At 34.3% G+C, this 14,475-nt stretch overlaps 2 protein-coding genes across 4 annotated transcripts in view; one reads left to right on the forward strand and one right to left on the reverse strand.

Moving 5' to 3' along the window:
• The window catches only part of LOC136802323 (probable E3 ubiquitin-protein ligase HECTD2), a 32,144-nt gene that overhangs the window by 17,103 nt on the left and 566 nt on the right, over positions 1-14,475 (reverse strand). Inside the window, exons 1-4 of one of the 3 annotated variants that reach the window (XM_067059041.1) lie at positions 12,701-13,004; positions 11,184-11,328; positions 2,727-2,931; positions 1,118-1,220 (exon numbers count right to left, since the gene is read on the reverse strand). In XM_067059041.1, coding sequence (XP_066915142.1) covers positions 1,118-1,220; positions 2,727-2,931; positions 11,184-11,328; positions 12,701-12,703 — 456 coding nt within the window. In that variant the 5' untranslated portion in view covers positions 12,704-13,004. Of the gene's footprint in view, positions 1-1,117; positions 1,221-2,726; positions 2,932-11,183; positions 11,329-12,176; positions 12,346-12,700; positions 13,005-14,475 lie in introns of those variants that run through there. The other 2 variants (XM_067059040.1, XM_067059039.1) reach the window with 2 other exon arrangements.
• LOC136802269 (uncharacterized) lies at positions 5,467-7,944 on the forward strand. Its single transcript, XM_067058982.1, has 5 exons — positions 5,467-5,578; positions 5,830-6,098; positions 6,600-6,869; positions 7,112-7,360; positions 7,686-7,944. The coding sequence occupies exons 1-5, from the start codon at positions 5,552-5,554 to the stop codon at positions 7,942-7,944; spliced, it is 1,074 nt and encodes a 357-aa protein (XP_066915083.1). The 5' UTR covers positions 5,467-5,551.

The raw sequence follows: 14,475 nt of genomic DNA on the forward strand, positions 1-14,475 counted from the left end.
TCAATTCCTTGGTGATGAGTATAGCTCTGGTGCTGAGGTAAAGCAAACCATTTGTCTTTCTTGATTGTATATGACTCAGATAAACTGTCTTTCCATTTTTTGATTTGTTGGAGATGTGTTTTTGAAGTCACATCTTCGATCGTAACTCCTTCGGTTGATAAGGGTAACCATTGATTCTCGGTCCCAGTTTCATTTTGACTCTCACTTTTCATTAGACTGTTTCTTGAAGATTTTTGAATTTTTTTCTTCTTCATATTTTAGCATAGAAAACGAGCTCATTCAAATTATTTTTCAAACTCCAATATTTTAGACGTTGGATCTTATTGTTTTTTGTTTTCTTTTCCGATTATTTGACGTCAGTTTTGTTTGTGACGAGAATTTATAAAACATTTCTGAATTCGTATGAAAACAAGCGAATAAATTTTTAACTTGGATATAAGAAAACTTGGATAAATCATATATCATCATCATTTCTAGGATCTGTGTGTCGGAAATTCACTTTCAGTTTTATACACGGAGCTCTAATAGATTTATTCATAAGCATTAAACATTAAATTTACAATGGAAAGATTGGGATAAGAACGTAAAGCAGAAGTGTTTCGCTATCCTAGAATCTAAGTTTTTGGGCTTTACGAGGAGTAATGTCCAGAAAAAAGTCCTTATAATTTATGTCGAATTGCATGACCTAAATACTTAATGTATTTATTAAAAAAACTGTTTGATTGTCTTGGGAATTGATTATGCATTGATGGACTCCAATTTCAAATTCAGATTCAAGAACTGAAATTTTGTGGATTACTCTTCCTTTTTAGGCGCGGTATTCTAGATTTGTCAATCATAGAACCGAATGATAGTATTACTAATGAGCCGAAGGTTGGAGGCGAAGAATTAACCGTTCCCTAGAAAGCGAATGTGATCCTGTTACATTCGCGCTGAATTTCGGATGACGAATTAAATCTAGCGCTTTCTTCGAATTTCGAAAACTTAGCGGTAAATATAAATAAGCCTTAATCTAGCATTTATGAGAAATCCATCTCGGCTGCGCAACTTTTGTAGGTAATAAGTGGCTTCAAATCCTACATAGCAGATTATCAACTCTAACTTTCGGCTATCTTACCTTGAACATTTTGACCAGTTCTTCAAAAGATCCATAAATGAATTCAAAGAATGACCTGATTTCTTTATAATTTTCTGTTATCTTCGCCTCCAAAACTGCCGCACTGAAGTGGAAAAACAATATATAAATGGATACCCAAGTCTATTTTCTTCTATCTGCCGAGAGTGCTTAATGATATCAGAGCTTATTCAAGTTAAAAGAAAGCGAGACTTTGATTTATTGTTTCAGAACTTAAAGCTTCATGCTGCCCGTATAGATGACAAACATAAGCTAAAATAAGTTTCTTTCTTTTAATTAACTTATAACTTATAAATGGATATGGAGAATCAATAAAATCAAAAGATTGTCAATGTTCAAATTACATTGGACTATTATCCAGTATTATCATTACTTCGAGGTCGGATGCACCGTTGTGACCATGCAAGTCTGTATCAAAATAATCTGCAGCGGAGACAAAAATGGCTGTAATTTTTGATAAAATTCGAATTAGATGGCGGTTTTGTAGTTTTTGAAAAGATATTCAAGAGTGGTATATTATTATAAAGCGAAGATAAAATAAATCAGAAATGAAGATGATGAAGAAGAAAAATCAATTTCTTGAATAACCATACCATCATCACTGCGAAAAAAATACAAAACTATTTATTTATTCAATCAATAGATATAACATAAAGCTCGTCACAGAAACTAACAAAAAGATCCAGGCAACCAGACGAAAATTTTATGTTGTATTTTGGTTCAATGAATGCATTAATATTTTTTGGAAATTTTTCACCTTGATGATACTTACGAATTTTTTAATATGGAAATAAAGATTTTACAAGAATTTGATTTTTCTTCTTCATTTTTCATCTTTATTTTCTAAGCATTATAAAATCCTGAATAGCTTTTCAACATGTACAAAGCCGATATTCCGTTAGAATTCTATCGAAAGTTATGATATGCGCAACGGATTTTATTGAGACAGACTTTAGCAACATTAACCAAGGCCCAGGTTACGTAAAGTCTTACAGTAAGACACCCCCTTCTCATAGACCCACTGGGAAGGGTCCCACTAGAAAAATTGTCCAAAATATCGTCCCCGGTGGAAAATTATCCTCCCCACTGAAAGTAATCTAATAAACCAATTCTCACTGTAAAATGTTATGCAATTGTTTCCATCCCCACTGAACTTTTTTGACTTAAAAACAAAAGGATTGAGATCTCCAGTCATTAAAAAACATGGGAATATCAATCCCCATCGAGTTTCAGTCTGTTATTTTTATCCCCACTGGCTGAAAAAATTCTACCGGGTTTGTGAGAAGAGGGTGTAGTAAGTATTAAGTATAAGTATATTCATTTGGTGGCTGTCGGCGGAGCCAGGAATGAGGGAGTTTATCCCATTTTCTATTTACGCTAGACCTGAGAGGTCGAATGATGAGGTGGAGCGCCACACCTACCTTACCGCATAGATCAGATTACCCAATCAAAGCTACTCATACGCTGAGTCAGTTGGCGGTGACCGGGGTTTAAACCCACAACTCATGGATTGTAAGGCGAATGCTCTACCGACCGAGCTACCTGGCGACACCGTTTTACCGTGTGACTATACCCTTATAAAATTCCTTACCTGAAATCTTCGTAATTCTTGATTTTGCTATGATTTTCAGCAGGTGGTGGTGGTTGCGGTGGCGGTTGATTATTCTTAGCAATATCATGTTTATTCTTGGCGGAAGGCGGATCAGCAGTTTTCAATTTAGGTAATTGTTGAAGTTTAAAAGGTGTGTCAGAAATGGAGACAAGCTTCTTTGATTGGTTGCCAACACTGCCTTTACCTTTAAAATAAAATGTTTTGCTAAATAATTTTTTTATTTCTTAGAGGCTCTTATGGATGGATTTTCACTCAAAATTGCACTTCACAGAAGAGTATGCTGAAAGACATGCCCACGTGCCCTACTTTTTTTCACGTGCCCACGTGACTTCGGCGCGTGCCCACTATTTTGACGTGCCCACATACCTGCATGCCCACGTGCCCTCTAAAATTTCGCGTGCCCTTAAATTTTTTTAGTTTTTGGTACTTCTATTATTTGGTATTCTATTTCCTCGTGAATAAACTCTTGATCTAATCAAGGTTATTAAGCTATGTAGTACACAAGAGTTGATATGATATGAGTTCCTCAAAATCAGTGATTTTCAGATTGAGACATAATTTTGGGAGATTCCTGGCGTATTCAATTCAGATGTTAATTTAACATGATCATCTTTGCAGACGTTAACGAACCAAATAAACAACTGAATTGAAAAATTGTAAATTGAAAAGTCAACAGAAATTGATGAAATCGATGGGCTTATTTGGAAATAAAGGAAAAACTCTTTAGCTGAAGATAAGAAGAGAAACGGGAGTTTCTAAACGTCGACCAGAAATGACGACCATGACCGGCGACCACGACCGGTAACCAGATAAATTTGGGTTATCGAGTTTATCTGCTCTCTCCACCGTAGAGAATGTTTAAATCAAGTCCTATTTGTCGATTATTATTGTATTTACCTCATTGTATTGCTGCTGATGACCACTTTGGGGGACCTGTTTCGCAGGTCACCCTGTTTTCTTCTTGGTACATAAGTCAGTCCAGCAACAAGGGTCGAAACTGAGCTACTCAATTACCCTTACAATATTGTCATCGGATTTGTCATTTTATTGAATTTGTAATGTGTATGTCGGATGACAATGGTTATCTAGGTGTGTGGCATTGGGTCGATGGATGTGTACTAAAGTGGCAGTTTTTACACTAGGCTTGGATAGTGGTAAACCGAGTTTAACACGAATATCTTCTTTTCAAGCTTAATGGGCAATCTGGCTCTCTCCATCTTTTGATACAAAACTTTCTATTTGAAAGGTCACAGAGTAGTTCTTGATGGCCAACCCTCTGAATGGACCCCGATTTCAGCAGGTGTCCCTCAGGATTCTATTCTGGGACCCCTCTTATATATTAACGATCTCCCAAACAATATAACCCTTGATCAAAATATTCGCTGATAATTCTTCTTAATTTTCCCTGATTCTTGATCAAACTTGCTGTGTTCAAGGATTGAAAGAAGATACAGAGGATAAATGAGAAGGCTGATCAATGTTCTTCAGCCCTGATCCTTCTAAACAAACGGTGGCAGTCTACTTTACAAGGTCGTTAAATCTACCAAATCCTCCAGAAATTACTTTTGATAATGCAGCCATCGCAGTTTAGGATCATCCAAAAGCATCTTGCTCTCATACTTGATAAAAAGTTAGCCTTTGGCTGTTGTTACCTCTACAAAAAGGTTACCTCTATAAGGGACCGTGTACTACATCTTTTTCCCAAAAATTACTCGCAAAAAATTTCGTCACGTGTCAAGAGTCTTCGTCACTTTTTGACGACGATTTTTTTACCCGAAAAAAAATGCTATATATAAAGGAATTAAGGCTGGAAAGCACCACAATAAATCGAACTGAGTATTTATTACATTTCCTTTAGATTCTATGACACTCCTTGTTGTAAGTAGCACAAAAATACTAGATTTATTGCTAAAGCAATCTTTAAGCTTTTAAATTCAACAGAAAATCATTTGGTGAAAATATTCGTCGACAAGGATAAATTGTCGGTCAAAAGTAATCGTCTACAAAGTCTCCCCGGTGAAAATCTCAAAGCGATTTTTTGCCGACGAATTTTCTACCGATATTCGTAACAATTGTAATAAATGTTTCAAGCAGCCGACTTTGTTTCCACAGAAAGGCCACTTCGGACAATGTGATACCCAAGAAGTAAGATCCAGAGATATCGCTGTTGAGGTTGGTATGGTCTTCGCTACTAAAGGCCGGTCTCCACTTTCGTGCGAAATGAGCGAAAACTTTTTGACGTTTTTGTAAGATCATTGGTAGATTGAAAAACGAAGCAATTCCATTGGTCGAAATCGACGTAACGGATGAAATAAGTAGAACTTCCTTCAACCTTCTTTTTGTTCGAGCGAAACATTTTTATGAGGTAATCTCTTCTTCAGGCAAAAAAGGTTAAGAAAAAAACTGTCCCCTATTTCGCGCGAAAGTTGAGCCCAGCCTTAATCCGACGACGGGTCACCTAAGGATAGCCATTACGGCAGGGTAAAGAAACCTCTGCACAAAAAGTGTGAAAAGTGTGAATCTCCTATGTCACAGTTGTGTTCAACAACATTAATCCACGTGCTTAGCTAATGAGAATGCTCGTATTTGTGTCATTTTATAACGTCACTTTCTAACTAAAAATATTTGACGTCAAACAATATCTTTTTTTAACATTCAAAATTAAAAAGATACAAATTCATAACTTCATTTATTGTTTCTCCATTGATGAATTCAGACGTGTTCGAGATTGAAAAGAATTTTTTTGAATTTCACAATGAAGAGTTGAGATTTTGTTTAAAATAAATTGTTACATTGGAAACAAAATGTTTTTTAGTAAATTGCAAGCAGACGTAAGTTTTTTTTACAACAAAATTTATTTAATAATTCTTTGCTATGGTAAATTTGTATGCCTTAGCATTCCTAACAAAAACATAGGAATTGGAAGACCTAGAATCTTTGCCAAGAATAAACACATTTAGGATTAAACAATTTAGGATTAAATGTCTTAAAATTTATTGCAATATAGTTCTATTTTTTTTTCAAAGAACGTGAAATCTACGAACTTTAATTTTTCATATGTTTTTAAACTTTCAATCTTCAGAAATTTAAAGCTGTCGACAGCGAACGTAGCGTCGACCAAGATAAAAGAAACCCATCTGGTCAAGATGTTGCAGAGTTCAGCAGCTCTACCAAGATTCTACAAAATAACAAAGTAAAGGTTTCAAAATCCTTGGGAAAATGTTCAAAGAAAAACGAAAAACCGAAAACCAAAGTACAATGGTTATCAAGTATTGTTATCGCGTTGGTGATTCTTGTCATGGCATTAGCCACACACTGTTACTTGAAAAACATGAATCTTTTCCTATCATGGTAAGACAAATCATTATCTATTTTCCAGCTGAATTCTTTTGTCCTAGTAATTTAGTAAACCAATGCAATATATGCTTTTTTTATACGAAAATTTTTAGAAGACTAAGGCTAACACTAGGCTGAAAATAGGTCAAAACCTAAGAGCAAATTATGAAAAATCTGAACCAAAGATTACGAAATTGCTAAGAAAGTACTGATTTTAACAGATTTTAACAGATTTGAAATCCATTTTTAAGAACATCGTCAGAACATTTAAGCCTTAAAAAATTAAAAAAAAAATTAAAAACAGCTCAGCCGAACTATGAGCTACTGGTTTGCTGGTTTTTATTAAAAAAAGCGCGTAACTTGTTTGGTAAAAGTCGTATGTAATTGATGATATTGACTCCCGATTATATTGCATGTACAATATGGTGATTTATATTGATTGTGATTTCCTTCCAGTCCGTCCTGTTCTTTCCTAATGCTTAATATCTCATTTTAAGACAAAACCTTTGTTTACAGCTTGGATTCAATCAAGAAATTCTGGTCTGCCGAACCTACACCAACACCTGAGGTTAAACCAAAACCTACTGGCTTGGAAGAAATTCTAAAGAATTTCATCCTTCCCATTATGGTGAGCATGATCATGGTCCTTTTCTTCGGTTTACAATACCTGTTATACCAACCCAAAGGATACAATTTCTGCCGAGAAAAATACGTTCTCAGCGCGATCACCGTTTTCGGTATTTCCACCTTCGGAAAACACTCTATCGTGGAGAGTATTTTGAAAATGTAAGTACAGTACGGCCCTTTTGCCTTATTTCGGGTAAGAAAACTGCATGATAAGTAATATACAGCTAAATAAGAAAAAAACGTATATTAGATGAATTAATTAAATGCTGTTACCAAAAATCTTCTTGATCATTAAAAAAAAACACCTGAGGCTCAAATTGTTCTGAAAGTTTTCCTGAGCTTCAATTAAACTTTAAAATTCGTTCCCATTCGTATAATCAAACTATTTCATTCATTTTCAGGTTTCCATCTATGTTAACAACTTCGAAACCAGTGATACTCACTCCAGACCCACAAACAGTCTCGTTGAAAATGGGACTCAAATACTTTACACTTGTTCACTTAATTTTGGCAACCCTAATCACCCTCGCTTTGTATATTCGCAACATTCCCGCCAAACATGGACACAAGAACCTAAAAAAGTTTGCTGGCATCATTACCGCATTGGTATTTATCTCCATGGCTGGTCACGCTATACTGGCATCTGCAATGTAAACAAGTAAATTTGTTGATGAGTTTTTTTTGGCTTAGCGTTCTTATTACAAATATGATTTTTAATGAGGAAAGGCTTCTACAGATTAAAGTAACCGATGTCTTACTTCGCCATTTTTTGTCGTTTCATTTTATCCTTACGAGATTAATCCTGGTATAACGGCAGATTATTAGTATGGCGAGCAATCAATCACATAAAAAGAAAGTAGAAGTTTAGCCTACAGTAAGGTCGATCAATCGCTCTTAGTCTTCTCCATAATTTTTTACTTTTCCATTTTAAAGACAGCCTTCCCTGCATTCAAATTTCTTCTCGTTCTTAAATAGTGAGAAGCCCGTTGTAGAGATCACCAAACCTCCTGTTGTTAATGAAGACTCCATGCACACAGCACTAAAATACTACGAGTTTTTTCAAATGGCTTTTGTGCTGGTCTGTTCCATTGGTTCGCTTGTACATGTGACAGCTACCCAATATTCTTCCAAACTGAGTTTAAGACAGAAGATTTTCTGTACACTTGTCATGGCTGTTATGGTAACCGGTCTATACTATGGTTTGACCTTGCATAACTCCGATGAAGACCCGTAAGTCACTTTTTTCATATCTCACACCCCTGTCTCAGTGACCCGGTAATTATTCTAAAGCACAGTACATTTTTCTCAATAAGGACAACATTGCAGAAGGGGTCTCACCGGGTCCGTGATACGAGGGTGCTGTTTCGTAATCCAGTGACTCAAATCAAAAAATATCAAAGCCAATATACTCTTTGTCATATTGTAAGATTTTTGCCGTACCCTCCTTGTTTTGGTAAGGTATCAATAACTGACTTGACTACCGTTAACATTACAAAATTACATTTTTACATTTCTCATTAAAATTCAACCTGTGACAACAGACTACAGAATTTTTATCGCGTTTTTCTCAATGTCATTAACCTCAAAAGAATCGAAGTTAGAGAGAAAACTTCTTGAAATATTCAGCTTTAGAATCTCATGTTACACCCTGAAACAAGTGGACTAATTGGTCCAAATTTGTTTATTTACAGTGCTAACAACATCCCAAGTATCCCAGGCTCACAAAAAACATCACGGCCAATGGAATTGAACTATTACAAACTGTTCCAATTTGTTTACATTTTGTTGTTTTGTGTTGGATACTATGTTTGTGGCAAACCTATTGGCTATCAGTTCAAAAGAGAAAAACATCTCTTGTATGCCGTTGTTGTGGCCATTATGGTTTTATTTTGTACTTCAAAAATTTATCCTCAAGAGTAAGTGAATGAAATCAATTTTGCTTATTGTACACTTTAAGTTCTTTATCGGGGCCCCTTTCTCCAGTTTAAAATCAGGTTTCAATTCTAAGCCCTCTTGGCATAGAAAATTGCTTTACAATTAAGATCTTTTGAAGTGGTTCTTGGGTAATGGTAATGCTTTTTAGCGGTATAGGTTCACCTTTAAGTTATAAGGTGCTAAATGAAAAATTGAATAAGAACCTATTCATGATTTTCAGCACGTACGCTATAGAATCTCATTTGATTCCTCGAATTTTCAGCATTAACAAAAAATAAGTCTTTCTTGTAATATTTAACGATAAACATCTTGAAATGATCTCTAGAATCAATAATTTAACAATTGCGCATTTAATTCTTTCATGGAAATAGGTTCTAGTCTTTTTAACCAAACTTTGATCAGTCACATTATTATTTTCTTCTTTCAACAGAATGGATAGCAATGCTCAACCAATCAGTTCTGAATTATCAACAATAGACATTGGAACAAACTGGTTCAGCATTTTTCAAACACTTTTCGTTGTCTTCCTTGGCTTTGGATCTCTCCTAATCAAAATTGAGAGTCTCACATATAATGGCCGACGAAGATGCTGAAAATATCCAAGGAAAATATTTATATATTTTTGAAATTAATGTATTTTTGAAACTTTTTTTTTAATTTTTGCATTGCATATTTCATTTAAATGCACTGCCATATAATCTGTATTGCATTTTTCGCAAACTTTTTTTGGACTTTCGGCATTGCATATTTTATTTCAAATGCACTGCTAAATAATTTGTATTGCATTTTTCGCAAACTATTTTTTTCTTAATTTTTGGTATTGCATATCATTTTCATTGTAAATATGCACTGCCCTTGAAAAAAATGATTTTTAAATTCGTTGGACTACTATTAACTTTGTATATAAATTTTCTATAAAAAACTTAAAAACAACAAATCTAGTACCGTTATATTTGTCTACTTTGAATTGAGCCTTAAATATTTGGGATTTTGGATGTTTAAAAAAAAAAACGATTTTAAACTGCGCTTGTATATTGATTATCGAGTTTTTGTATCCCTACTTTTGAGGACGGCGGGTGACTGAAACGATTTAGAACAACCCGCAGGTCTGACCCGCAAAATCAAGGACGGTAAAAGAGCTGATTTACCATTACCTTGAATTGACTAGGATTTAAACACATAGGAAGCTAACTGTCTCCATCACAGAAAACCACACTCCACAAATTCACTCTTCCAATTCCCAGAGATAATTATTTCATGTGAAACATGGCTCCTCATAAATGATTCTCACAAATGCACAAAGACAAAATATTTTTGAAAGTTCTACTTTTAAAAATAACAATATTTGATGTAAAGGTAAAAGAGGCCCCCCCCCCTGCGGAATCCAAAATCACGCTATCACGCAAATAAATTTTCTCCATCACGCATCACGAAAATTGCGAAAATTTGTCATCACGCAAAAAATAGCCCAAATCACGCATCACGCATCAAATTTTTGCCCTATCACGCATCATGCCAAAATCTTGGTCACGCCATCACGCCAAAAAAAATCTCTAATCACGCCATCACACAAGAAAAAAGTCCCAATCACGCCATCACGCAAACCGCTGGGGGGCCTCGTTAAATCATATTTCAACTTTATTTCGGACAGCACGCCCAAACGCCCTCACAGCCAGCTGCATCTGAGCAAATCACACCGTATCCGAAAGCGCCGTTCGGCATTTTCCACGGTACGGCAAATTCCTAGCTCCCATTCTCCTCGGATAAACAGAGCATGTAACCTTTTTTCTGTAATTGGAGGTGTTCAAATTCTAACCAGAAAATTTCTTTTGAGGACGGTGGGTGACTGAAACGATCTGACCCGCAAAATCCAAGACGTTAAAAATTCTGATTTACCGTCGCCCTGAGTTGATCAGGATCTACTTTAATCGTAGAAATTTTAGCGTTTTAGGGAGTTTTCCCTATTTTCGCTAAAATAAATCTCGCTAAAACACGCCGAATCGACAGATCGCTAAAATCTATCCGCGCGAAATTTCTGGTTATATTGACTTGACACATTTTTATCAATAGGAAGGGTTTCAGTGCAAAGAAATGCTAGAAAACGAATTCAGTCAATAATGTAATACGAATATTCGCTAAAATTTATCCACGAGTAATTTTTTGAAATCGTGATTCGCTAAAATAATTCCAAAAAAATCAAGATTTTCCTGACTCACTAAAATTTCTACGATGAAAGTAGACGTATCGGAAGTTAACTGTCTATGTTAGAGAAAAAATATACATAAATAAACTAAATATTCAAATTCCTAAGACAGTATAATTATTTCATGTGAAACTGATCAGTAGTTCTCACAAACGCGCAAAGACATGAAGATTTTTGAAAGTTCGACTTTGAAAATTCCCTATTATTCGCTTAAATTATTCGCACCTTATTTTGCATTTGTTATATCAGATTTCTATCCTTTGTACAATTTAAATACATCTGAAATAGTACAGAACTCGTTTAAAATCCTTGAAATCGGTCCAAAATTCACATACCTGCACTATCCGATCCCTTTGGAAGTTCTTGTACAGACGTTGTAACGCTACCATTTTTATCACGTGGCGAAACGTTCTTTTCAATCTGTGAAAAGGTGTTTGTGTTTTTCTGCTCCTTGTTCTTGCGCCATTTCAAAATACCAGCCTATGTGAAAGAAGGGTAGAGATCAATTGGCTACAAAACTTCTTTGTCAAGCTCGAACTCAGTCCCTTAGTTCGCTTTATCTATTTTGATAGTCCTCACGAAAGGTATTGTACACCGCTGACCTTTATATATGCCTGGACCAAGCTATATCCGCCACCTTTGATCGGAGTTTTTTTGGAATTGGTACCCGAGAAGAAGCCATTGCAATGTTAGAAATTCACATCTAACGGTGCTACATCATCAAAAGTATTCTAGTGCTCTCGACGCATTTTCAAAAAAACTTCGATCAAAGATTTTGCTTGGCCGGGATTGAGTAACTTGGTCCAGGAATATAAAGGTCATTGGTATTGTATCACATCCATCAGTAAAATGGCCAAGTGGCTCTGCGTACGAAATTGACTCTCTGTACAGTCCGTCCATTATATATATAGTATAAATTTTACCAAAATACTATGACTAGTACTATAGGGGTCGGAAGCATCGAGAAATCCAGATCAGCTGATCTGGATTGCAAGATACTTCCCACCGATCATCATATCAGCAAGAACAACATTATCATTTCTACATGCCTAAGTAGTCAGTCCAAGTACCACATGTCACTTAATTTAGAATCTAGTATACTTCACGCGCTAGATCGGCGATCAGTATCGGTGATTACGGGTTAAAGCATAAACCATGAAATTCACACAAAAAGGATTTAATTCATCTAAAAGTGCAGCTACGTAAAAAAACTCAGAGAAAATTTGCCTGTTAAATAATCTAAATTCTAGGAAACTGGCTAACACTTGGTTTGATTAAAACAACTATTAGATCCAGAAGGAAGGTCTTAAATTAAAGAAATAATTTACGCTGAAATTCCACGTCGAAAAAAACGCCATTTTGTAGCAAAAACATTGAATGTGGAAAAGTTCCATAAAATAAATCTCATTTTTGGATTTTGAATCAATGTTATTAACAGAAATATTCCAAAAAAGGAACAGCAATTTATTTTACATTCGCAACACTTCAAAGAATTCCATTTTGATTCTGGTTGCCTCTATTATTTTCCTCTTTTACACTTACAGAATAACAAGATAGGAAATTTTCATTAGAAATATTATCAATTAAAAATATTCAATATTTTTCATTAGCAACAGGGTATCAAAGCCAAAATGACTCAAATATTTTGAATAGCTTAAAACATACCCAGTTAGAAAAGTAAACTTAGATCAATAAAAGGAACAGTAAAAGCAAAGGCCTTAACCATGCCTTAACTGGGGACCATAGGAAAATTCTTGAAATAACATGTTTTTAGATATAAATGGGGGGGGCAGTCAAAGTGTAATTAAGGTTGTATTATGGTAAATATCTTATAATTATATTGGTTTCATACCATGAGGGGTGCTTTAATTATCAAAATTTGATTTCAAGAAATCAATATTCGATTTTCAAACTTAAATCAAAACAAAGCCATGATATTATCTCTACCATCTTGTGTGTATCCAAAACAATGTTATTTTTTCCTTTTTTTCTTGTCCAGTCGTTTAGCAGTTACAAAACTGTGTTCTTCTATTATTTTTGTTTCACAAAATAGTGAGAAAATATAATGTTCTATAGTTTTCTATTTCCAATCTATCTACTTCCCATAAAAAAATCTTTCTTCTTTTTCTTTTCAAGTTTATTTTTTTCATCATTATTTTTCTTACATCACGGCGTAGACATTCATACATGAATATGACACGTAGCTAAGTAAATGATATGGTCCCATCAATTATTTAATAAATTGAGTATATATTCGAACCTTGAAAATTTTTTTAAAAGAAAAACCAGGGAATTGATGATTTCGTCTATAAATCAAGGGGATATAAAAAAGTGAAGAATATTTTTAGTAAGAAGATTTTGTCCAAATTAATAAATGATTCATTTTTAAGAAGAATTTTTGTGTGAAGTTTTCTTCAATATGAATTCTAAATCTCTCATTTTCAATACAAATTCTATGATTTCACATAGTCAATATCTTTAATAATTCTTCTCAGAATAGTTTTTTCCAGACAGTTGTAAGGTCATCTGAATCGTATAATATACGGTGTTTAAGAACTGAAATCTAATGTTTATCCAGAAATTTTAATACAACTACAATTACAATTTTAAGACAATCTCTTCTCACATTATTAGCTATCCGATGAAAAGCATTCACAAGATGAGTAACTAAGTATATAACCAGTATAGGTGTTCAAAAATTGGATCTCGATTCAGAAAATTTGTAGAAAAACCAATATATGGACAGACAATAAAACTAAAGGAAAGAACGATGAATAAAATTATAATCCAGAATAATTTTCTTACAAAAAAAAGAAAGAATAAAGTTATCAAGGTTACTTGGGGACAAACAAAAACCTCATTAATATCATATTTAAGATATTCATTGGTTGAAACTATGACAATATAACGTCATAAATAGTAAACACACACTATCAAGGTCACAAAAAAATACTGCACGTAGATTACCAAATACAAGCAGATCCAAGTACCCGTTTTTGTTTTAATAAAAACCAGTAAATTTTGGCTTAGGCCGGGCTGTTCTTAATTTTTTTGAAATTTTCAGGCTTAAATCTTCTTACTCGTTCTTACGATGTTCTTAAGATTAGTTACTTAAAATGGCTTTGAAATATGTTAAAATCAGTACTTTCTATTTCTAAATATTATCTGAAATTTGAGGCTTAGGCATTTTAGGATTGTTCTCAATTTGTTCTTAGGTTTTGGCCTATTTCAGCCTCGTGTTCTTATAACAAAAGCCACATAGAGACCATATATAGACGAAAAAAATCAAGTTTTTCTCTAGTCTGTCGAGGTAAAAATAATCAGTAGCAGTAGTACTTTTGAATGTGCCGAAAACGAATTCTTTCGAAATTTTTCACCCTGTTGGAGCCGTTTAACAGTAAGAAGATCTCACAATTTTAGTTTCCTCTTCCTAAGACAATAATCAAAAGTTTTAAAATCTGAAGTCAAGTGCTGGTGCATAATCACAATCAATCAAGAGTTTCTTAGGAGTAATTTAAAAATCAAATACAATTTTCTGATTGAATCATATTGAATTTATTATCTTACTGATTAACCTTTCGAGCATCTTCCTATTTTTTTACTAAGGGAAGCTAGGCCCCCCTTAAT

The sequence above is a fragment of the Clytia hemisphaerica genome, unplaced genomic scaffold (assembly GCF_902728285.1).
Source record: "Clytia hemisphaerica strain Z4C2 unplaced genomic scaffold, Clytia hemisphaerica genome assembly, whole genome shotgun sequence".
NCBI lineage: Eukaryota > Metazoa > Cnidaria > Hydrozoa > Leptothecata > Clytiidae > Clytia > Clytia hemisphaerica.